Genomic DNA, 24,717 nt, shown 5'->3' with positions numbered 1-24,717 from the left:
AGGGCCGTGGGGAGAGCGAGGACCTCCCCCACCACGCGGCGTTTCACCGCGACGGGAATCCGCATTCAGTCAGCGCTGGACCGCCGCCCGCTCGATTTCTACATTTTCGCACACTTGCTTACACGTATGCATATTTTTTTAAAAACTCGCGCCCTTAAACTTGACAAATACTCAGTATTTTAGTATTCGTAAGTCGTTTTGTTGTTTTTTGTGCCACTGGGACTGTTGACCGCTAAAAAATTCGCGTTTATTTTGTTTCAAAAACTCACTAACGCAAATTGTTGAAACCAACTGCAGGCACATTTAAACTTTGCCCCACTACTGCAGAAAAATATTTTAATTGTCAGTCGGTTGTTTGAGTGATTTTAAGTGATCCCCTACTGCGTTATTATTTGACGAGAATGTCAAATAATTATTTATTTTCGCGGGGTTTTATTTGAAATAAATATGGCGGGAGGTTTAAATTCGCTGGGGTGGATTTGTAATAAAAGCGGGTAGTAGTAAATGTGGATAGATCTTAATTTATGACTGTGATGACGATATTGTAGGAAGTTTGACATTAATTGACATCAATGATGATAATGTATATAATGCATCGTAATGCAATAATGCACACACGTTTGTTTGATCTCTTTTTGTTAAAAGATAATACATATGTCAGTGTTGTATTTCATATAATCCTCAGTTCATGATGAGGAAATCGATGAACGGAAAAGTTGAGAGAGTCTAAAGTGTGACAACTGATGTTTTAAAACGCGAAGAGTTTGAGTGCATAAAGCTGATAAAGTGTGTATGTATATTTATAAAATATATATGTATATGTATATATTTACAAAAGTTTATTTCTCGTCAGTATATAAATAATTGGTGACATGAGAGCTATTTAAAACTAGTGAAAGAGTGATTGGTCCAAGTGAAAAATAAATAAAAGCCAAACGTGAATATTTTTATTAGTAATAATAATAATGTTAAATATATATAAAATATAAATATCTCTGGATTGGGTTTTTTAAGTTTGTGACAACGCCACTGGCTATCGGCATATTGGAGCATCGGGAACGGAATCGAGGCTGACGGGTGCCGTTGACGAGTATATTGCTGAGGGATCTTGAAAGAAACTCAAAAATAGTCGCCACGGACAGATGCCTCGAAGAAAACAACACGCGCCGCAACGCATGAAATGTAAGTGTTTATTATTATTATTAATATTTTAATTGTTTTATTTATTGAAATAATTTATTGACGAGAGTTTAAAACTATAAGATAAAAAGTAACGAGTATGGGATGCGCGAAATTGATGTTAGAGTAAATGTTGATTGGATGTGGCGCGCAGCACGTTGCTTCTCCCACGTGGGAGGCCATGAGGCGCAAAACAATCTCGTTTGTAACAACTCATGCACCAGCACATACTTTATTACTTTGTCTGAGTATTCGTTATTATCCTACACTATAAAGTACTTTACTGTACATATATGTTATATTTATACACACATATTTATATTTATATTATCGCTCTGTCTGACACTGACTCTGTTATTCGTTAAAGCCAACAGTTGACTTTTTTTTTTAAATACCCGTTAATTTTTCTATCCACTGAAAATTTACTCAGCGTTAAATCTCGTTACGGCAGCGGTAGCGGCCGCAGAGCGTGTGCGCATAAATATGTCGATGTGGATTTTTAAAAAAAAGCGAACGGTAAATAAGTTTGTTTAAATCGTGGAATAATGTCGTGTGAAAAAAAAAAAAAAAAGAAAAATTTAAATGAAGTAAAAAAACGACAAGGCTGCAGAATTAATCGCGTTCGCGTTAGTATATATTATTATTATCATAAAAGTTATGTCAGTAAATCATTTTATATATCTAGTAATTATTTTCTTTTGTACAACTGCGCTCGCATATGTGTAATAACTCGAGTAGTTATAAGCGAATTAATTCATTGACCCCGGGGATAATTATGTCTATCGATAGAAAAATTAAAAATGCATTACGGGTAGAGCTGAGGGGAATCAAAAGCAAAAGTGTATGAGCTTAAGATAATTTATTGTCACGGTTGCCGTTGTTTATGACGGCTTTAAAATTCGCGAGTTTACTGTTTCTTAGGGCGCAAACTAAATGCTAGAGTTTGCTGTAGTTTAGTATCGCGAAGTTTGTTGCCGAGTTGTGGTTATCCCTACTATACCAATGTACCGATACTCGTGTACACCAGCCAGCGAATCACTCGTCGGATCGCCGTCCACATAAATCGAACTCTTGACAGCCGACTCAACCGAGACGCGGTTTGAATTCTTTGATATTATATTGGCTTGCGAAACATGAGGACACATAGCGTACAAAACCACACATCATACTGGACTCTGTACTGTCACTCTCACTCTTACTCTTACTCTTACTCTGACACCTCTCACTCCTGAATAATTAATAATTAATGTTAGATTTTTATAAAACAGCATTTGTCGTATTAATTAATAGAGATGAAGCTATCGGGGAAAGTTGTCAGTATAAATTTAAAATTAATCGGTCACTGAGCGGATTAATAATTTCTCCGTTTAATTTATCGTGTCCGGTTAAAGAGTGAAAGGTGCTGGTACACAAATAAATAAATATATAAATAATGCGTACGCTATGACGAGTTTAACTGTCCAGCAAATAAAATATATACATATATATATAAGACATGTAATGTAATATAAAATAATAAGCGATTACGATTGTATATATATTTTATGTATGATGGAATAGAGATCCAAGCTTGAAGGAGTATAACTTGCAAATATTATTATATGAAAATATATATATGTATGTAACGCTTCCTCTTCTCTTTCCGTGTATGTATATGTGTGACGTGGATATCAAGACATATGTGGGCGTAGCAAAGAAATATACTGGCTGCGATAAATTTCAGTGAGCACGCATTCCCTTTTGATTCTCCAGCGATTAATCTTTAGCGAGTCTTGTAGGGTGAAGACGTCGAATATATATTTATTTTTAACCTCAATGTCGGACACGATATATAAATAAAAATTTTTCATAACGGCGTGTATGGCATCAATTACTGAGTCTGTTATGTATATGTATGTATATATATATAAATATATATAAAGGCCATTAATTCAGAGTAAAGTGTAAATAAATGCCAAAGTGATTGTTAAGTAACTGATGATGTTAAAGTCGTGGGTTATTCTGCGAAATCTGGGACAATTCTCGGTCGCGTTTTCATTGATGGGAATGAACGCGTCGTCACTAAGCGCGGCAACGGCTTACTCGTGACTCACTCTCTAGAGATAACTAAGCGGCATGCCACCAGAATTAAGAGTAGAGTAGAGTATTATATAGAAACGGTTTATTTCTGGACGGGCGAATGAAAGGAGCATCGCGATGCATTAACGACGTTATACGGCGAATCTCACCGACACTGAAAATGAGTGATATGTCGAGAGAATCTTATGATTTATTCAAATGGCCACGTTGTCGTCAGACACTCGTAACTATATTTAGAGTCCCTGTCGCTCTTGTTAGCGCTGAGTTTCCTTTTCATTGATTTTTTTCTCATTTCCTTTCCTTTTTTCTTTTTTTTTTTTACATTAAATACCGTTACACTCATAAAATCCAGTGAAAAAAATTTCTCTTCTCTCCTCTTGTTTTTTTTTTCTCATTTTTTTGGGTTTAAATTTTAAGGATACACGGTTCGTTCCTTTGGAGGAGAAAAAATGCACGTTATCCGAGTGGCGAGTCTCGTACAACACTGATTTTTCCTCAGTCGGTTGACAGATTTATGACCTAGTCCTTGAGATTCCAGAAAAACCCGAGGGCTGGATCCCGTGGCTCATTGTTCGGGGTGAAAGTTTGCGCAATGGGCTCCCATGTAATGTCACCCGATGAAGGAATAGTGTAAAAGGGTCTATACCTAACACAATTCTACGGAATCGGTTTTATTATCGTATCGGCACACTACCACTACTACTACTGATGTTATTGTTATATACTAGTGTAGTAGGAGCTCAATAAGAGTCACTGCTGTAGTGTAGACGGCGATTATGCCAATTTCACTTAAAGTCTCTCGGTCTGCTATTGAAGTCACCCGCGTTTAAGCCCAACACACATACACACACACATGCACACACACATGCACACACGCAACTATTAATGTATTTTAGATAGAGATATTAGAAACCGAAATGCGTCTGCGCGGTGGTATACAAATCCGTAAATCTCATGTATAAACTTTAAATGACGCAGCAAATTTTCATCTTCCGCAGTGAAAATAAATTAACGTAACATAAACATCGGTGTTTATTATGCTGCAGAGTTTTGTGACATAAAAAGCAAATGAGTTTAAATTAATTATTGGATTAAATTATTTTACAACTGCATCAGCATCAGCAGCAGCAGCAGCGGCAGCATCAATATATCATTATATCAATGTATTTATTAAATATGTATGCATACATTAAATTAATAATTATAATATATATAGATATTTATGTCTGTACTTGAAAAAATTTTCATTGGTTCAAACGTCGCCATCTTTTTTTCCACTTATCATCGCATACTTATACAGATAATGTTAAAAAAAGGAAAATGTCACGTTGAAAGATCTATACAGCATATGTATATGAATATGTGTGTGTGTATATATATACATATGTGTGTGTATGGTTAACCAAACGTTATAGACATTGGTCGAGCCACCGCGGGAGACCAACGTCCTCGAGTCCCAGGCAGCGTCGCGGCGCTAATAAATTAGCCTTAAGAAAAAGATGGCCGGATGACGAATGCCCGATGCCTGGTGTCTAAAGCCAGCAGAGTCGTGGAAACGTAGCGGGAGAGCGAGGAGGCGAGGAGCTGTAGAGCTGAGAGAGCAAGCGAGATCCAACCGGAGATCAAGACCGAGACGAGTGAGTGAGAGATAAAGAGGCTGCTGTGTCGCAATAATAAGAGCCTCTGTATATTTGTGTATATGTATTATATTATATATGAACGACTCCAGCCAAACACTTTGGATATATAATATACTGTACATATATACATATATAAGTGATGCCAGTACACATCAAAGAGCTCAGCTTCATCTAACCGACAGTGGAGACATCATGTGATACGGCCCTAGTAATTAATCGTCCTTACCGTCTATATATATTTTTTTTAAATATATATTTATCCGTATACATATATTATTAATAATAATGATGCATTAACAATTCATAGAAGGCCTTTAGTTGTTGTATTTTAATTTATAGTGAGCCAGTGGTTTTTCAGTAAACAGATGACGTTTAAAACTTTATTATAAAATTTAAAATAAAAATAAAAATAGTCGGTCGGGTGAAAGTGGTTTTCAGAATTGGAGAATATTTCGTTTGACGTCAATCATTCAATACAATGTTGATGTATTCCATTGGTGTATGCGTGTCACCAATAAATACAAGCTTATAAATATACATGTATATAAATTTACAGTGCGAGTAGAGTAAATTTACTACTTGGTCCACCGGAGGAGAGAGAGAGAAAGAGAAAGAGTAGCATTGCTGACATAAACATAAACACTGACCAATGGACAAAACGCGACTCGGAGAGAGATCTCCATTACGATGGAAATTCCATTATCCCTTGGAAGAAGAGTCCCTCGACGCGGCTCGACACAAGCAATCGAACACAAGTATCCTCTCGTCGTGTAGTCGCTTATGTTCTTCTTCACTTATATTCTATATACACCACACACCGCCAGAAGCTCTACTAGTAAACTTACTCTATATAGATATGATAATAATAATAATAATAATAATAATAATAATAATAATAATACACACTCTCTGCCGGCACCACACTCGAGGGAACCTCTGTCTCTCGCCCAAGTCAAACCCACTTATCCAAACCAGTAGCGCCCGATTATCCTAACGCAATAAAAAAGACATGAATATCAAACGCAACGCTCTCTAACATTATCCTGATGTAACTAAAAACACAAACTTTAGAGAGAATATAAGCTCTGCTACAAGGTATCTTTGGTGTGACAAGTTCGAGGTGTGGGTGACGTGCCGCACAACATAACAAGGATAACACAAATATAAACTACATGTATCTATCTAAACGTATTTACGCAAGACGTGCGCGGGACTATTGGGTTATATGCATGTACGAGGAGCCAGAGGTTGGTAGATGGGGTGAAAGCAGAACAAGAGAAGATGAGCAAGCAGAAGAAGAAGAAGAGAAAATTGCAAGCTCGATTTGACTGACATCCCTCTTGGCCGTTGTAGAGCAATACAGGGAGCAGCGCCGCGACGTTGTTGGGCGCGGTACGATGGGGTTTCGTCCGTCCGTCTCGTCTCGTCTCGACTCGTCTCGCGTGACGGCCTCGTCAGCCGTCAGCCAAGCTTCGCCGTCCGGATCGATACGCTTGCCACTCTCTTTGCGTCCTCGTCGTAGCGCCACCCGTGAAAACCAATGCACCCATACTCCTCTTTTCTCTGCTTCTCTTCTTCTCCTTCTGCTTCTTCCTCTGCTTCTTCTTGTGTTTCTGCTTCTTCTCCTGTGGCACACAACCCCTCGCTACTACTGCCCTCCATCTCCATCCAACTCGTACCAGAGTCTAGTTGAGTTGAGTTGAGCCACCGGCCGGGTCAGAAGACGTCTGCTGCCCGGGCGAGCGACAGCTATCCCCACCTCACCCCATCCTCCCTCTTATTTTGCCCTCATCCTCTTCCTCCTGGCCTTAGTCGCCTTTCCATCGGCGAGCTTGCGCCCCCACAGCTTCACTCTTGGCCGGCTCAACTATACACTCTTCTACTGTACTCCTTTATACATACATTGAAACATATACACTGACATATATATGTATATGTCCATATCCTAGCTCCTACACAACGACAGAATGAACGACGTCTCCCGCTGCCTCCGCGACTCTATTCTACCGCGACGTCCCGCGAGATGGACAGCTTTGCTATCAAAATGTACGTGTCGGTGAAACGCCGGCGCCCCGAGCCATCTTATGTCAATGTGTGTGGATATTATCCAGCGCACTCGTACATCCACCCACCCACACATAAAATAAAACATTCTCTATTATTGGTGGCAATACTACTACTACTACTTCAAGATATTAATGCGCGTTAGTGACTACTACTACGACTATCACTGCTTAGCTCTTGCGATGTCTCGATCCGATCGAAACTTTATCCTTCATCACATTTTTTATTTGTCACTTTGTTCTTGCTTCATTCTTGGCAACCTAAAAATATATATAGATATATACATATATATAACAGTAGCTGCAGCAGTGACATCAGTATCCTTATTTCGTGTATTCATGACATACATGTTTATTTTCGTGACTTAATAATAACAAGACAAAAAAAAAAAAAAATAAATGACAAGAATCATTAATTTACTTTATCATGTTTTGATAATAATAGTTACATGTACTTTTAATCGGATGACAGTAATAATGAGAATCCTTGTCAACAGTGTTTCTCGTGGTAGTAATAGTTGTTGAGATTGCAAAGTGACCCATTGACGGAGGTAGAGAGACAACCAATCGATACTCTCAGCAAGTTTACACTCGCGACCCAACTGGCTGATGCCTCTACACCAGCACGTCGAGCTCTTGCTTCTTTTTCTTCTTCGTCTTGTTCTCTTCCTCGTTGAGTTGACGATGAGTGAAGGGTGAGCGGCTTGTCGGAGAGCGAAAGAGACCGACAGAAAATGATAAACAAAGAGAGCGAGACAGCGATTGAGGGGGAAACACGATGAAAAGTTACAAACGGAAGCAAAAGAGAGATGAACACATCGTATCGTCCGTTTCGTCAACCTGTCGAACTGAAGGAGCTCTTATCCACATGGCATGTCGAGCAAAAAATATTAGTTTTACTCAAGAGAAAGAGTCACCAGATATACCTTATACCCGAGAAAGAGGGACAATAATTTCAGGAGTTATTTCTACCCTGCACTCTTTCTTCTTTTTCTCTCCGCTTTCTGCCGGAAGAATAAACGAGAGCTATGTGTGAAATATATCTATATATATATACAGTAGAACAAGTAAAGAAGGTTAGGCACAGTTGACCAACGTATTGGAATGACGGGTTGACTGACGGGGGTGGCTCGAATCGCAAACGGATACGCTGACGGGCGGACATGTCTGAACCCATGTAACGATTACGCTCCGCGGACAACGCCAATCAATCAGCTCATTACTAACGTCAATCAGACACACCATCGCCGTCCTCTAGCTGATGGTGTCATTGACGACGCCGCTGTCACATCGACACTCACTCGTTCTAGCCGTCTTCCGATTACGTCTCGCCAATTTGTTTCCCCATCAAATTTTTTTTTAAATTCTTTTTTCTTCACATATATATAAAGTAGAGTACTATACAAGTTATGTATGACTTTAGTTATTATTTTTTATTGTCTCAGTAAATAATCTTTACGATAAGCTTGTATTTTAGCAATAATTTCTTTTATCTCCGATCCACACTAACCCGAATGAAATTATAGCTGACGTCTCTGATCGTTGGGTTGTGTATATTGCCCACTAATACTTAGTTACAATTTATGCATCAGTGTGTATACATGTATAACGAACGAACGAACGAACTAACGTATGTTAGTTGGATAAGTCGAGGCGATCCCTGGATACTGACGCCATCATAGATGGGAGCCTATCCAAGGGGTGATTTCTAATTTATGACGTTGGGGCGATGTGATGAACAGACGTCATAAAGCATGTCGCGCCCCGCGTCTGCAGCAACCTACTCCGCCTCTGTTCCACGTCCGCCCCTGTTATCGCTTCCACCCACCCACCACCCGACCACCCGCTTCCTCTTCTCCTTCACTCGCCTTCACTCTACTCCTTTATACACTTACACTTACTCACACATACTCACCAACACAATCTGATGCTTCAGCTCTCAGTATTTTCACCGGCACCCTCTCTTCTTGACCTTCGTGATTCCTGGTGCTGGCCTCTCAAATTCACTTCCAACCTTTTTTATTTTTTCCCTTTACCGACAGCTTTTTTCTTCCTTTTCACTTCATCTACATACATACATATCTAATACACACTCGCGCACTTTATTTTTATTTTTCCTTATTTTTTATTTACACTTAATTAATTCTAAACATTTTCTTTTATTATATTTTTTAATTAATTTAAATTCTCAAGTTTAAATTTGAAAATAATTTTTTATTATTGTATGTAGGGCAGAAATTAGGTATTCATGTTATGCAAAAAAAAAAAAAATAAACGATAATTAAATTATACATAATTTTATTATTAGAGTTCATTGTCCGACAAAATTGATTTGCATTTTCATTCAGAATATTTTATGAACGACTATAATAATTAAATAAAGAGGTCAAACGTTGATTTGTATCTCAGCATAAAAATTAACGTCATACTCAAGTCAAAAAATTTGAATTTTTTTTTTATAATACATACAAAAAAAAATAATAATTTTTTTTTGTAAAACTTAAAATAAATAGTAACTCGATGAGTCATTATTAAATGAACTTGATCATTGGCAATAAAAGTAAATGGGAAAGATGTTTAAGATCCAGATGATGAGGAATAGAATCCAGGGACTGAAGTAGACGAACCGTTGAAAGAATAACAGAGTCCGCGGTGCCGAGACCTTTGTGAAAAATCGTGTTATAACCCTAATTTAATTTTATGACCGGCATTACTGGAGATTGTGTTGTTCTATATATACATCCCGTGCCTCGGCCCATAATGCTCGTGTATGCCCGAGTATAATAATGGAGATAGAGAGAGACCGAGGGGTGCGCGAGGACTAGGAGGTGGGGGCTAATAATCAGTTGTAACGCGAACCGTCGTAAACCGCAAAACAACGAGACTCGATGAGTTGAGAAGGACCAAGGGGAGATGGAGCTGGCGGGGAGGGGGAGGGAGAGGGGCGAAGCCGATGAACAAGAGACCAGGTAGGAAGTATGTATATATTTAGCAGACCAGGAAGCTAATTATGGATTTAGTGTCATTATATATCTACCGACCAGGATGCTTATTGTAAATATATATATATATATATATATATATATATATATATATATATATATATATATATATATATATTTATATATATATATATATATATTTATCTATATATCGGCTGTTCATTGGATGGCATTGATCTGCTGGATGCCGCAGTGGCCGAGAGAAATAATACGACTACCGCTGATGCTCAAAAAATAAATCGTACAATTACGAGAATGAAAAAAAAAGTTGAGGGAAATAAAAAATAAATCAGCGATAAACTTTATTCGCGTTAACGTTTTGATACTTGTTTAACTTGGCGGTTGTGTATCGGAATTTGCGGAACAAAATTACTATAATACGACAGGATCATCAGATCGACGGGGTTGGCTGCATATTCCGTTATATTATTATCGATCGGCGTAGAGCGATATTAAAGTGGTTCTCTATGTTTATGTCGGCTCTTCCGAAAAACCATGAAATTACCTATAATTGCTGTGAGCGGGCATACAACGTACGCTGGTGTTTCTCTTATATATATATGTATAAAGACATACTCCAATGGCGAGGCCCTAGCGCTCGGCTATAATCACTAAAAGTTTTTGTCCCGTGATGATTGGCGCCGCATTATACGCGTCGCGATCCTTTTTCGCAGTCTTCGCTTTGTTTTACTGCTAAATGAAACGGCAAATCCACTGGCCGGCACCAACACAGTATTCGTAGAACAAGACCCGAGAGTAAGGTGAATAAAAAAATTATTGCACTCGTCAGCGGTGACCTTGTTCCTTTTTTTTTTTTCGGAGCTTAAAAAAATAAATTTTTAATCGGAGGCAAAAGTTTACGCACTGAGCTGAGATTATATATGTATATTTTTATTTTTCATGTATTAGTATTAATATATATACATATATATATATATAATAGAGGAGTAAAGAGCGAGAAGGTTGAACAGCCGAACTATAGTGGGTATGGCGCAGGAGTTGGGCTTTGGCTGCTGGCCGCCGTAAAAACGTCAATTAAAGTGTTTTATTTGATCCTTCGTTAGAACGTTGAAATGGAATTTTGATTTATAGCTACTGTGGCCCACGGCGGGTGTGTTTTCTCAGTGAATATGTGCTGGCTGTAAGTGAGTGAGTGAGTGAGCGAACGAATCACTCGTACGTGTATCTCGGCACACATCGATATTTAATCCATGCGCACACGCACACATACACACAGAACTCTGTACGTCGATGCGCGAGCGTAAATAAAATAAATAGGGGAGCTATAATTAGTCGGTGAGACGTTGAGCCGTGAGTTTGTGAGCACGTCGATCGCTAGACTTGCCGCTTGATGCTAGAGAGTCGTGCTCTCGATAAACAAAAGTCACTTGACAGCTATCGCATGCCTGATACGAATACTAACTACTAACTACTGTTACTTAAATACATATCTTTTAAAGCTACACTAACATTAGTTGAAGAAGCTGACGTGTGTAGACGAGCTGAGGAGTTTTAATGAATTGAGCGAGTTAGCAAGAAGTAAACCCATCGGCTTAGTTGCTGCGGCAATAACAACAGCTGAGTAGAAGAGTAATACTAAAGTAAATTTAAAAGTATAACAGCCGTCTCTGGTCATCCAAATGTTATTGTTTATTATTGTGGGCCAACGACACCCTGATTTATCATCGCTCTCCACGGCCATGCGTGAAATAGTAACATAATCCGGTTGATTTGTGGCCACGTATTGTTCGCGCGTGGACTCGGCTGAAGAGTATCGCACTCTGTGTACTGGTTGTTGTTGCTGTTGTTTTTGTATAGTTGTAGTGTACCAACAACACTCTATTTATTTTCGAGCCGTTATCGCGCGACAATTCTGCTCACTTATCGACTCGCGAACTCGCGATTGGATTATATAATACACACATGACACACGCATACACCCACACACCCATCAGCTATTCTTATTTACATATTTATATTTATTAATTTATTACGGGCGATGTTTGTTTATATTTAGGTTGAATTAGCGGATGATTGGTTGGGTAAATATAACAAGCATCGGACAGTGTGATGATTAATAAAGAGCACGGCGCTGAGCCCTCAGCTCTTGACCGGCAATAACTACACTGGTGTCAGTATTATGGCGCGAAACACCGGGCGGTCCCTACTGTTTGACGAGAGCCATTCATCCTCATCCACCTACTATACGTTTATGCCCGAGACCGAGGTACAGCACTCACGCACGTGTTGTTCGTCCATCTCGGTGGGCCCATCTGTCATCCGTCAAAACTCTGAGCCATAATACATCTCGAATCTCCAGTGAGCTGGCTAGAGTAGAGGCTACTTAAACTTACACGTATTTCCACTGCACGACTACCACCAATCTTACCATCACACATACACACATCACGACGCCGATCCTCTTAATCATCGTAACTTTTCAACTTTATTACAACTTTCCTCAAGCTTCCACTCCCATAGACACGCTCATTTTTTATACCCATAACACTATATCTCACTTCAAACATATATATCTATAAATATATTTCAGAGCTCTTGTGATGTGTATATATATACATATACATATACACATATAGATACATATATAGGTTGATGATTGATCAATTCCTTGACCCTCGTGATGATGAGCTGCCAACGCTTCGCGCATTAGCTTGACAGATAACTCTGTCTAATCAGAGCTCATAAATTACTAAATTAATATTCTACTGCGGAGCTTGTTGGGTCATTCATCAGACGTCAACTAAAGCGATACAGATAACAACGATGACCCTCGTTGCTAGTTTTAGACTACAGCTAAACATACAACTCTACGATTGTAATATATAGTACAAGGAATAATAATAATAATAATGATGATGATGATGATGATGATGAATAGTAAATAATATCGTACGACAATGGACTTCTGTTCCTTAAAGTATATGTATATATGTATATGATGCACCCACGTCATTTTCCGTGTCCACTGATGGGCCACGAGCGTCTGAGAGTCACGAGGAGACTATAAAAAAATGGTCAGCATCAGTTGGAACTGCATTCAAGTGACAAGATCAATGATGAAGAAAGTCCCGAGACCACCCACTGTGTATTTGCATTTGTGCATCACAAGCTAACGGTGCAACTGTCAACACTCGTAGGTTTGCACCACTGAGGACATGCTTGCTCGTCAGGTTATTTTATTTCATTATTAACATACGAGACATCCATATATGTATATGTGTATGTATATATATTTACTTTCTGTTCACCTATACAAGCAACCTCGTATATAACTTTTATGGACATAGAGTAGATCAAGAACCGCTTACGAATTACGCGACAAGTAGCCAACTACTATATGCAAACCGGCTTGTTGTCTCGTTTTCTATTCAACACGACTGCTAATTAGTGAGATGACATTGAACTTCCATGATCGTACTGTCTGCTCTCTTGGGAATTTTATTATTTTTATTTTTCTTCACATAAATCTTATATTTTTTTATTATTCTGATTGTAAAAATCAGGAGTTACAATTTTTTGAAAATTTTTTTCTTAAAGTCATTCCACAGTATTTGGAGATCTTTGACTATTTAAATTACTGATTTATGAATAGTCATATATTTTTTAAATTTAAAAATTAATTTATTATTTGAATAAGACGTACTTTTTAAAATCAGCCGTTCATCCGGTCTATTTAACTAGACTATAAATGATGTTCAGTCCTGGCATCGGACTGCAGGATTTTATGACACGTCTAATAACGATAATTGGTTCTCAGCACACACTCGTATGATGCACGAGCTCTGTACGGCTGTTATAGACTTAGACCCAGACCCAGACCTAGACTCATACCAGAGCCAGAGCCAAAGGTACTCAGAGTAGCTCACGTGATTGAGACAGATTTGTCACGCGGGATCTCATACATTATCGTAGTGTCGTTGGACACCTTAACAAAATATATAGACTGCGGAATAAATTTACCTATACGCGAGTTATAGTATCACCAGTCCAGTTATAAATACTCATATGAGTTTACGTGAATTATGGGCCCATGTAAATGCACGTAATAGGCAAACAGTCGTTTGAGAATTTATTATTAATTACCGCGGGAGAATTAGCGAAAGACCAGTGCAGGAGGACGAGCAGCTAGAAGGGGGAGTACAGAACGATAGCATGGAAACAATAATTATAACGAACGCGTCGTATCGCATTATCGGAGCTCTTTCGAAAAGCCAATTCGAGCTGAACAGGCTTTCGTATCCCTCGACACCTTCTCTTGCCTCCTGTCTCGTTTTTCACCTCAACCTCCGCATATATGGACTCGGTTTTTTTTCTTTTTTATTTCAACTGATCCTACTGCTGCTGCTGCTGCTTCTTCTTCATCTTCTGCTGTCTTTTAAATCGATTATGTTTTCGAGTCCACACACAGTACTAAGCGCCTGGTTTCCACCTTTATTTACGTGCCACGTCACGTTTTATTACGCTATGATATTTGCTAATTGGGTAAGATTAAAAAAATACAGTGGCTAATAACCGGCGGTTTATTTGTATCTATATACACCCGAGTTTAGTATATATATATATATATATAGATTTAGTAGAGTTGAGTGTCTCGTGGGAGCTACGAATAATCATATCCAGACTCCGGGCGGCTCTCTGCCGTGTAGGTACACATAATATTTCATCGTTTTGTGTCTTTTAACTTTGACGTACACTATCTTTATGTCTCATCTTTACTCTCTGGTTCAACGAGCTATCCCACCGGTAGATATCTTTAAATTTTTTTTATTTTATTTTAAATTTATTTATGATTTACCTCGACTTTTTTCATTATTTTTATTCGGATGAATTATAAAGCGAGACAATAAAAATGTTAAAACAATTTTTTATGAAAATATATATTTTTTTTAATGGAAATAAAAATAAAAATCGTTGGCGGAGTAACGGCGGGCTGCTTGACAAATTGACACATGACGGTTGGCTACCGAAATTTTCGACAAACCAGGTAGAGTTTTAAAATTGCGCTAATACTTGAAGCCAATCTCCAAAAATTTTGTATCAAGAGGGAAACAGTAGCGTAGTAAAAAAAAAATTCAACTGACATAAAATAATAATTTTATTGCCGCTATAAAATTAAAAATATTTAAAAACATTTTTATTGGGCAACAAAGTTTGGTAGTTTAGTGGTAAGATCGTTAAAAAAGATTTATAAAAGTGTTAATTTAATAATCAACTCGATAGCAAGATTGTGTGTCGCGGGAGCGTGTGAGGACCTCGGGCACCCTCAGCTACTACGGCTTTGTGAGAAAATATATATGTGTACATATATATATATATATATATATATATATATATATATATACCGGTGTAATCTGAAACGGTACAAGAACTCTCGTATTCGGAAGGCGTTTGTCCCTTGCACCCTCAATGAAAGTTGATCACCCGAAAAGTGAAGAATTCGTCCGTCAATTTTGTCGGCCTCAAACACTAGTCTTCTGAGTAGTAGACCAGCTCGGTAATTTTTTGACAACCATTTTAATGTTTATCTTCGTCTATATAATATGTTAACTCGTGCGTAATCTTTCTGGTTGAATTAACGTTGAACTATCTGTCCATATCAATACATATAGATGTATAATATTTATTTATTATTATTATTATAGAGAGCACAATAATCGATTAATAGTGAATTCAACTACACACGATTAATTATTACGATAAGAGTAATCGGTGTTTATTGCCGGCAATTTATTCTCTAAACAATGATCTGCTGTTTTAAAATTCCTGTTCTTTGTTGTAGATTTTATTTATTTAAAAAAAAAAAGATTGAATCAAATATTCAAATCGATTATTGAGCAGAACTTTTAAGCGGGCAGTGGACATAATTTACTGTTATTTATTAGTTATACTCGGGGGAGAGTAGATATGTCGGTGAAATCTGTCGTGTGTATACTGAAGGTGTATCACGCACGCATAAAAAACCTTGACTGGTTGTAGTATATTTACGAGCTGTAGATCACGAGTTGGAAGAGGAGTCCAGTATCGAACAAGAATAAGAATAAGAATAAAAGCTAAAGGAGGAGGCGGAGAAGGAGAAGGAGGAGTAGAAGAATGAACAAAGTTTAAAATGGAGAAGAACGAAAGAATAAAGGAGTAGACGATCCATCGAAATCCATCGCACTGTACGTGGCTCGACGGAAATCAGGAATGTTCGATAATCATCGATAAATCATTCCCCCGTGGTGGCTGATGTTGCGGCGGTGGTGGTGATCGTGCTGGTGCTGATGCTGGTGCTGCTGGAAGAATGGTGGTGAGTCTTTGCATACCATGACGAGGGGCCAAGTTAGCAGAGCCAGTACATATATATATATATATATATTCGTCTTGTTGGCTCTCCTCACCTGTATATATGCTGTTGGTCGCCGTTGTCGAGTACCTGCGCGCGGGTCAACCTTTATGGCGGGTATAACTCGCTTGATTTCTCCCAAGATTATCTTGTTATTTATTGGAAAGTTGGATACGCGGTGTCTTGAGCCTAAAAAGGGACTCGGACTTTCCTTTATTTATATCATTACCAACAGCAGCAGAACCATCATCAGCACCACCACCAGCACCAGCATTAGCAGCATAAGAACAAGAACAAGAACAGCAACAACTCAGACGACAAACTTGAGTCCATTATTTTTTACGCGGCCTCCACGTGATATGATATACCGAGACTCGTTATTTAATTTGACTCTAATGGACGTTATTGTCGAGACTATCAGGGCATTTTGAAAATTAACCACCACCACCACCACCACCTAAGCTGGCAGCCAAGGAATAATATTACCGAGCCGTAGCATAGCCGAAGGATGAGGGCAGCCAACCAGCCAGCCAGCAGAGAAGCTGGACTACTTGCCAAGGTTAATTCTAATAAAGTAAATAAACGTAAAGTTATAAATGCTGTTGTTGGCGTACAAGACTCGTGGATTTCTTGCTCGCAGATGAACCGCCAGTGGGGTGAGAGGTTAATGCTATGTGCGCCGGGATTCTAAGGGTAGAAGACTCTCAAGGAAGACGCCGCAACTGAAAAAAACTATGGCTGTATATATATATTTATATATATATATATATAGTGTACAGTGTATTATGTGAAACGGGGAGCGAGATGAGTGGACGTTGCTAGAAAAGAAGAAACGGGTTAGGTCGTTGTCGTTGTCGCGAAATGGTTGGCAATGCTATGCCACCTTCATCACCACCAGCAATCCTATATATATATATATATATATATATACAGTACTTTTCCACCTTACTGGTGTGTAGTTGTGCAGCAGCACAACTTGATAATAATAAACAGAAAAAAAGTAAAAGACGTTATTTTAAAAGGGAAATGCAGCGCCGCATTTTTATGTCTTCACCAGAACTTTTCATCTCTCGCGGCCCGCGTAAAGGGCCACGAGCTGGCTCTCTGAACTCTGAGTAGTAGAGTAAAGTAGTAGAGTAGTGAAGTAGTGTATGTACAGACAAAGAGTATAAAAATGTATTTGTATAGTGGGTGCGAGAAAAGAAGGGGCTGAAGCAGTAGAGACGATGGCGATGGCGGTGCCGGTGGTGGAAGGGGCTAAACGCGAAATGAAACGGCAGACTGCCGCTGATGAAATTCATAATTTAGATCCAATGCGCTCTCTGTAGCTCGTTTAGAAATACACTGCTATTTATAGTCGAAATTTTCTTCGGAACGATCTCGCCGCCATAAGGAAACCCGGGGGTCCCCATCGCCACCCTCATCCGCGTTCCGTTTCCACCGAGACTTAAAAGAGTTCCGAATAAAAGAAGACGGGAATCTTCGTTACAATCTCATTCACTTTTTGATTCTATATACCCACTGCTACGGCTCCTGTTCTCTATCTGTATCTGTAGGCTTCAAATTTCATAGGACATTTCCCGGCACAGGCTGCATCTTATCTTATACATATACATATCTATATAAATATATATGCCGAGGTAGATGAGCCGTGAAATGCCTGCGGGGTTAATTCAATCCGCGAAAATATTCCTCGGCTGCTGTTGTACTGGTGGTTTTTTATGCAACACTGCAGAGTACGAAGAAAAAAATGAAAAAATTTAAGTTACATGTCAATACGGTGGTCATTAAATGCACAGCGAGAGTAAGTGTAAGAGCAAGAGCTACTTGATGTCTCGGTGTGTAGTAGTGGTAGATTTAATAGAGGGCAAGGTATGTATATATTAATAATGACGATCGTGTGGCACGCATCTTGAAGAACTCTCCGTGGGCCCTTGTGATGTTTACCGTCGGCTGTCGCGTTTTATAAGGCAGTTATTTTATTCCTAATAGCTTGTAATATTATACGAATAAGAGTCACGTCCACTTGAATTGGAATATAGGCTTTAACGCTCGCTGAACACGATATTTACCGGTGGTCAGATGTTACTGCCCGTCTCTTGTCTTATTTTCTGAGTGTGTACACTCAATCACAACTGTGTCTTTTATTAATCAATATTAAATACACTACTCACGTACAAATAATTCTTGAGGGGAAGATAGAGAGAGAGAGAGAGAGAGAAAAAAGAGAAATTTACTAAAATGTCATTGTACGTTGTCACGGAAACAAATTCAAATAAATTTTTTTTATATTTTTATATGTAGATATTTAGGTAATGAATGATCGATTGAGGCCACTTAACGCTTATATCCACTCCGGTAAATCACCATAAAATAGTTTGAGAACTGTTGGTCTATAAAAATTGCACATTCACAACGTGCACCGGACCGTCAATTTATTCGAAATAGATGAGTCTATATATATATATATTTATACCTTTTAAACAACCTCCAATCGATAGAGCGGCATGTGTCCACTAGTACCTACCTCTAAAACACACACACACACACACTCGCTCACTACATGCTACTCGGATTCCAATTCGAGTGCCCAGGCAACATCGTATTGACTGTAATTCCGTTCAATGTTGCGCGTGACGGATGGATCAGTGTCAATTGGCCATTGCGGTGGTTCAAATAAAAAACGCCCGAAATAAAAAACCAAAAACAAAAAAAAAATATATATAAATGAACGACGGAAACACACAAGCTAACGATATCTTTGGTACTCAACCATGTATTTTCATTGCTCTAAATCTCTGGGTGTTTGTTGACGGGCTAAATAAATGGAGACATGATAATATCCGTGAATCTAGGTCGACGTATATCTGTACGATACTACTGAATTACCAGTTCTCTCTCTCCCTCGTATCGGTGAGTGATGGAGGCTAAATATTATTATTGAGACCTTGCAGTGTAAATAAAAAATAATTAGCTGTAATCCAAACATCGGGCTTATTTAATTTATTTACAAATAGGATCGAGTTAATGGCCAGCGATAATTTTAGGACTGACAGTGTACTGCCGAGAGTAGTGCACTCAATGAAAATTAACTGACAGACATATGGCGATGATGAGGAGTATAAGGTGGATCGTGAGTTGATACAACGCGTCGAACCACCGAATAAATTAACATGCTAACATGCTGCGCCGGCAGCAGGCCGTGTGTGTGTCGGTGAGTGCACGTGTGTGTCAGTGTGTCTACATAACCGTATGGTTAAGCGCGATTAACCTTCTCCCTCGGAGCGAGCACGAGAGAGATACACACATAAATATATATACATACATATATGTATATAAGCTGTTGCAGAGCAGCGCGTTGATACACAGGGTAGACCGCGAATTACCCTTTCGTCGAGCGAGCTATCAATTTTGGCCCGCGCGCGGACACCGATACGCTGCTATTACGCCCAGTTCTCCCGTACCTGGATTATATTGTGCACTCCAGCGGCATGATAATCACTCAATTAAGATTCCCAGTGACATTTTTCTTTCACAATACAAGGAAAAAAATGATTTATTTTTCGCGGCCTGGGAACATAATAATCGGGCAGGATTATGTCTGATGATTGTATGACCTGCGGGAGCGAATCAGGTGAAACGAGAATACAGATATATATAATAAACATGTAGATATAGATATAATAGATGTAGATATAGATGGATATGTGTAAAGTGGGTGAGGAAGAAGTGAAAGGGTTGCGTGGAAGATCGGCTCGAAGATAGGAGTCCTCATAATGAAAAGCATTCATTGGTTCGCGAAGCCGACAGTGAAGCTGAGTGACGTGGCTGCAGACAGCTGCCCAAACCTGATCGTTCGTCCCCCACCCACCAGCCCCCTTCCTCATCACTGTAACTCTCTCTCTCTCTCTCTGTCCTCTTTACTCCTCACTCGGCTCTCTCACGTGATTTCTTTTATGATATCGTATAACCAGCAAAACCTGCAGCAAACACGAGATTTATTTTCTCCCTCTTCTTCTCTGACGTTACCAGCCGATTTTGTTTAATGCCAAAACGCGAGCAAAGGTGATGCACATTCTTTTCATCGTCTGACAAACCTGTCTGTCTGAATATCAGTAGTTTAAATATTTATTGCGAATAAATAAATAAATTACTGCCTCTACATAGTAATAATAAAAATAATAATAAATTTAATTTAATTATAATATTTATTGTAGATATTAAAAAATAATTTTTCAGTAATTAACCAGACACCAATCACGACAGGTTGTTGGTGGCGTACATACACACAGACATGCACACATCAGATTTAATGCACGCGACTAAACCAAATGAATATATAGAGCACACTCTCACTTTCAACATCGTTTATATTATATGCTCTTGTTGTAAAACGCTTTACGGTGTTTTTAAACGTAACATGTATACATACATCGTTACATCATCCCGCCACATACATACACACAGACATACACATTCGCACACACTTTATTCCCCGACATAATGTACTTTTTTTACCTCACAACTCTTGTGGGGAAGCGGTGGTAGTTCATTTGACAACGTTTTTTATTTTTAATTTTTTTTTGTTATCCCCCTCGGTATTCACTGCGGATTCATTATTATTCTCCATTGGTCTACGCGGCGATTAATCCCAAATTCACACATAAAAAAAAGACCAAGTGATTAAATAGGATAATTACTTTGGCCGAGGGAGGCTTAATAAAATACAACACTGGCCAAGTGTGTAAGTAAATATGTGTATATATGTATATATATATATATATATATATATATATATATATAGATAGATATACATTTCTACATATATGTGGATGTAAAGTGCGAATGCAGCTGCAAAACCGGTAGTGAACTGGTCGCACTGGTGCGTGGGTGATCCAGAGTGACGACGATTTTCACCTTCTCTTCTTTAACTTGTTCAACACTCTGGTTGATGTTTCATTTGGTCTTCTTTTATTGCTGTTATTATTATTAAAACTTTTGTTTAAAAATAAAGTGTATAAGTAAAGCTAAAATGTTATTTTCTTGTCGTGCCGCATATCAAGTCATGTACTGGATGACATGAGTCAGTACTTGATTTCGCTGCACACTGTTTTGACGGTTCACGTCAGATCTTTGCACCTTGGATACATTTATGACGCAAGTGGTGGTTATAACCATATACCCTCTACCACTGGCTTCCTCCAAACTTATTTGTTTACTTTTTTTATTCTCGTTCTTGTTCTTGTTCTTTATCCTCCTCTGAAGTTGTTCAGTCTCCATTCACTCTACTCCGTACTCTGGGTTTTCTCATTCTCCGTGTCCATGAGAATAATATAAGAAACGCTGACAGACTTACGCCCAAGTGTCTTGTATACTCAGTTACAAGTTCTGGTAAATTCACGTCAAAGCCCTCCTCAGTATCTACTCAGACTCGCCATAAATATCGACGGTGACGTTTTAGAGAGAAATAAATAAAATGAAATAACTTAAAAAGAAAGAAATAAATAAAGTAAAAAAACGGGGCTTGAAACCCATAGACTACTCTTGTCTTATGGTCGGACAGCCTCAAGGCAACGACTACCAGACACGAAGCCATTGGATCTTTCCTGTTCTTTCTTTTTTTATCCCGTCTCTCTCTTTCTATCATTTGATTCAGTTAATTGCGAAATACGCATCAGAGACCATCAATGAGGGATATCTATTTATTATATATATTGATTTCAGTCACCACGCCATCGCCTAATCTGACAAATATATGTCTTGTATATATACTTATTAATTTTCTGATATTTTTATTAAAAATAATTACTAAAATGATGATTCCCATGGAAATTAAATTTAAATTACAAAGAAAAAATCTTGAGTACATGCATACTTATGTATATTTGAGTGAGATGATGTCGACAAGTGCTTGCCTATCACCACCACGATCCCGTTTCATCGGCTCTCGGCTGCGCTCGGGCCAACAGAGAGTAATACACTCACATATAAATCCATTTGTATGTGTATTAAAATAACAAGAGAGCTGTATTCGCGACTTGCTGGTCTTATTCTGCGGTCTTAGCAGTAATATAGCAGGAACAGCAGCAGCAGCAGCCCAGCAAGTGGAGAGTATAGCGAGTGGAGAGCAGAGTAAGAGTGTAGAGCTCGGAGCGGGAGTGATTTATGCTAAATGTCGGTGATGCCGGCGAACCGGGGGCCCGTATAAGCTCCCAGCGGCCATCTTGGGGCCCCCCTCGGTCCTCTCGCTGGCTCCTTGGATCAGATTGACGTACCGCCGTTGATCGCCGAGCGATTCTGTGCCCCCTCTACTGCACCAGCTGATGATGGAATATATAAACCTCTTGCATTCGCCACTCGCACCCTTTCTCATCGCTATAAACAACTACTCCAATATAAATATACACACATTCACTCCAAAGTTACTCTGGAATTTTAAAATATTGCTTGTCAAGCTCCTTGTAGGTGTTACTGTTCCAAGGTTTTACTTTATTTGCCCTTTTTTTTTTTTCATTTTTTTTTTTTTTTTTTTTTTTTTTTCGTTGATCCTCATCTCGGTATTTTTTGTCGGACACATTATTTTTTGCCGGTCCCACATCCGGGGAGTCGGCCGGATTCCTGTCGGTCACCGGTCGCAGATTTACGACAGGATCGTCGAGGGAGCTTAGGACATCAGAAAAAATAAATAAATATAGGCGTCAGAATAATATAAGGAGAGAGTAGGGAGAGCAGGACCAAGACCACGAGGAGGAGGTTTCCTCGTACTGGTGTGCAACAATCAAGTCACGCCATTTGTCACAAGGGCGCTTCCTACTCTTAATAACCTTCTATTCGGATCGTATAGCGCACATAGTCGTGTTCTTGCAACACGCTTCGACCTTTGCCTCCAGACTTTGCTTATTATTGTACACTATACTCTATACATTTACAACAACAACAATAATAATAAAAGTATATATCTACGGTATATTTATATGGCCAGGAGCTCGTGATCTCTCATCGTCTTTACTCCAGCTCTCTTGCTCCTCAGAGTCGTCATTACATTACAATAATATATATCTATATGTATGAGCTCTAGAGCGCCGAGTCCCGAGGAATAAGAAATGATTGCATCAGAAACTGCTGAAAAGTCTGTACAATGCGCCACCAGATCTTTAGGACAATTGTCATACAAATTGTCGTTTATTCAGCAAATAAAATGTCTTTTTATATATATACAGATATATATATATACATATAAAGCGATGTTAAAGGTAGATTCCATGAGCCAACAGATGAGAGCAAGAGAACCAGCGAGCGAGAGAGAGAAAAATAATGGGATGAAATTCGCGTCGATTTACACAGTCTAGTGGTAGATAAGAGGACACTCTTCTGCTCGTTGTCGCGTGGGCGAGCCCGAGATACGTCCGAGTTATGATGAGTACACGTGCATAAAATTCACATGAAAGATAAGATTGCAACGACCCGGCTCTATCATCCGATTTACGATTATCCCTCTTATATTCTGCCAGAGGAGAGAAAAGAGGAGTGAGAAGTGGGAGGAAGCTCGAGAAATGATAAATTATGATTGAGACGTTGTAACACCGGGCTTTTTATCTGCTGACATGTGGAACACGTAAACCTCTATCGATGTGTGTTTGATAAAATACGCTGCCGATCACGATATCGCACATTGTGAATCAGGTATATTTATATATATAAATATCTTTCAGAAACGTCTTCGGGTTATTATTATACTCGTCAAACTTTTCATCTCCTCCGCCCGCGGATCATGATCACGATCATCAAGATGATGATAATTTTCATCCGATCCGCAGCATTGTTTACATCTTTTGTTGGGCGTACGCACCGAAAAATACATTATATTATATTATACTGATGTATACATTGATTCGGTGGTTAACTTGCAGACAATGGATCTCATAGAGGAAAGTCATGACGGTGCGGCCCCAGAGAAGATACACCAGCAAACTATATGGTTAATAATAAATACGTGTATATATATATACATCTGATGAATGTGTCTGTTTATAAATAAAGGAAAAAGGAAAGGGATTTCGATTTGATCAATTGTATTGAGGCACCGTGACGCGGCTGTCTTCAAACGACAGCATCAGTTTACTACAGCGACTAACACAAGCATCATATCCCGGCATTCTATTGCTCGCGTTTCGAGTACTCAGTCCTTTGTCTCTTTTCCCACCCTCTATAGAGGAAACAGCTTTCAAACTACTCGTCGACAAATCCTAAAAGAAATTGGTTTATGCTCTGTGTTATTTTCACTTTTTTAACTTGTTTCATTCTATTCGCGCACGACGCGTTTAAAATGATAATAATAATAATAATAATAGTGGATTTACTATCGTGTAGATTGTGGCAGCCACTGGCATTGGCATTGGCACATTCGC

At 38.8% G+C, this 24,717-nt stretch overlaps 1 protein-coding gene across 2 annotated transcripts in view; it reads left to right on the top strand.

The window, feature by feature from the left end:
• The first annotated feature begins 89 nt into the window (after positions 1–89).
• The window catches only part of LOC103569774 (protein tiptop), a 71,791-nt gene continuing 47,163 nt past the window's right edge, over positions 90–24,717 (top strand). Inside the window, exon 1 of one of the 2 annotated variants that reach the window (XM_008547258.2) lies at positions 90–1,182. In XM_008547258.2, the coding sequence (XP_008545480.1) occupies positions 1,143–1,182 (40 nt within the window). In that variant the 5' untranslated portion in view covers positions 90–1,142. The remainder of the gene's footprint in view (positions 1,183–24,717) is intronic. The other variant, XM_008547257.2, reaches the window with a different exon arrangement.

This window comes from Microplitis demolitor, chromosome 3 (genome assembly GCF_026212275.2).
Source record: "Microplitis demolitor isolate Queensland-Clemson2020A chromosome 3, iyMicDemo2.1a, whole genome shotgun sequence".
Classification (NCBI taxonomy): domain Eukaryota; kingdom Metazoa; phylum Arthropoda; class Insecta; order Hymenoptera; family Braconidae; genus Microplitis; species Microplitis demolitor.
Note: the sequence above shows the minus strand (reverse complement) of the source record. Positions and strands in the feature narration are given on the sequence as shown.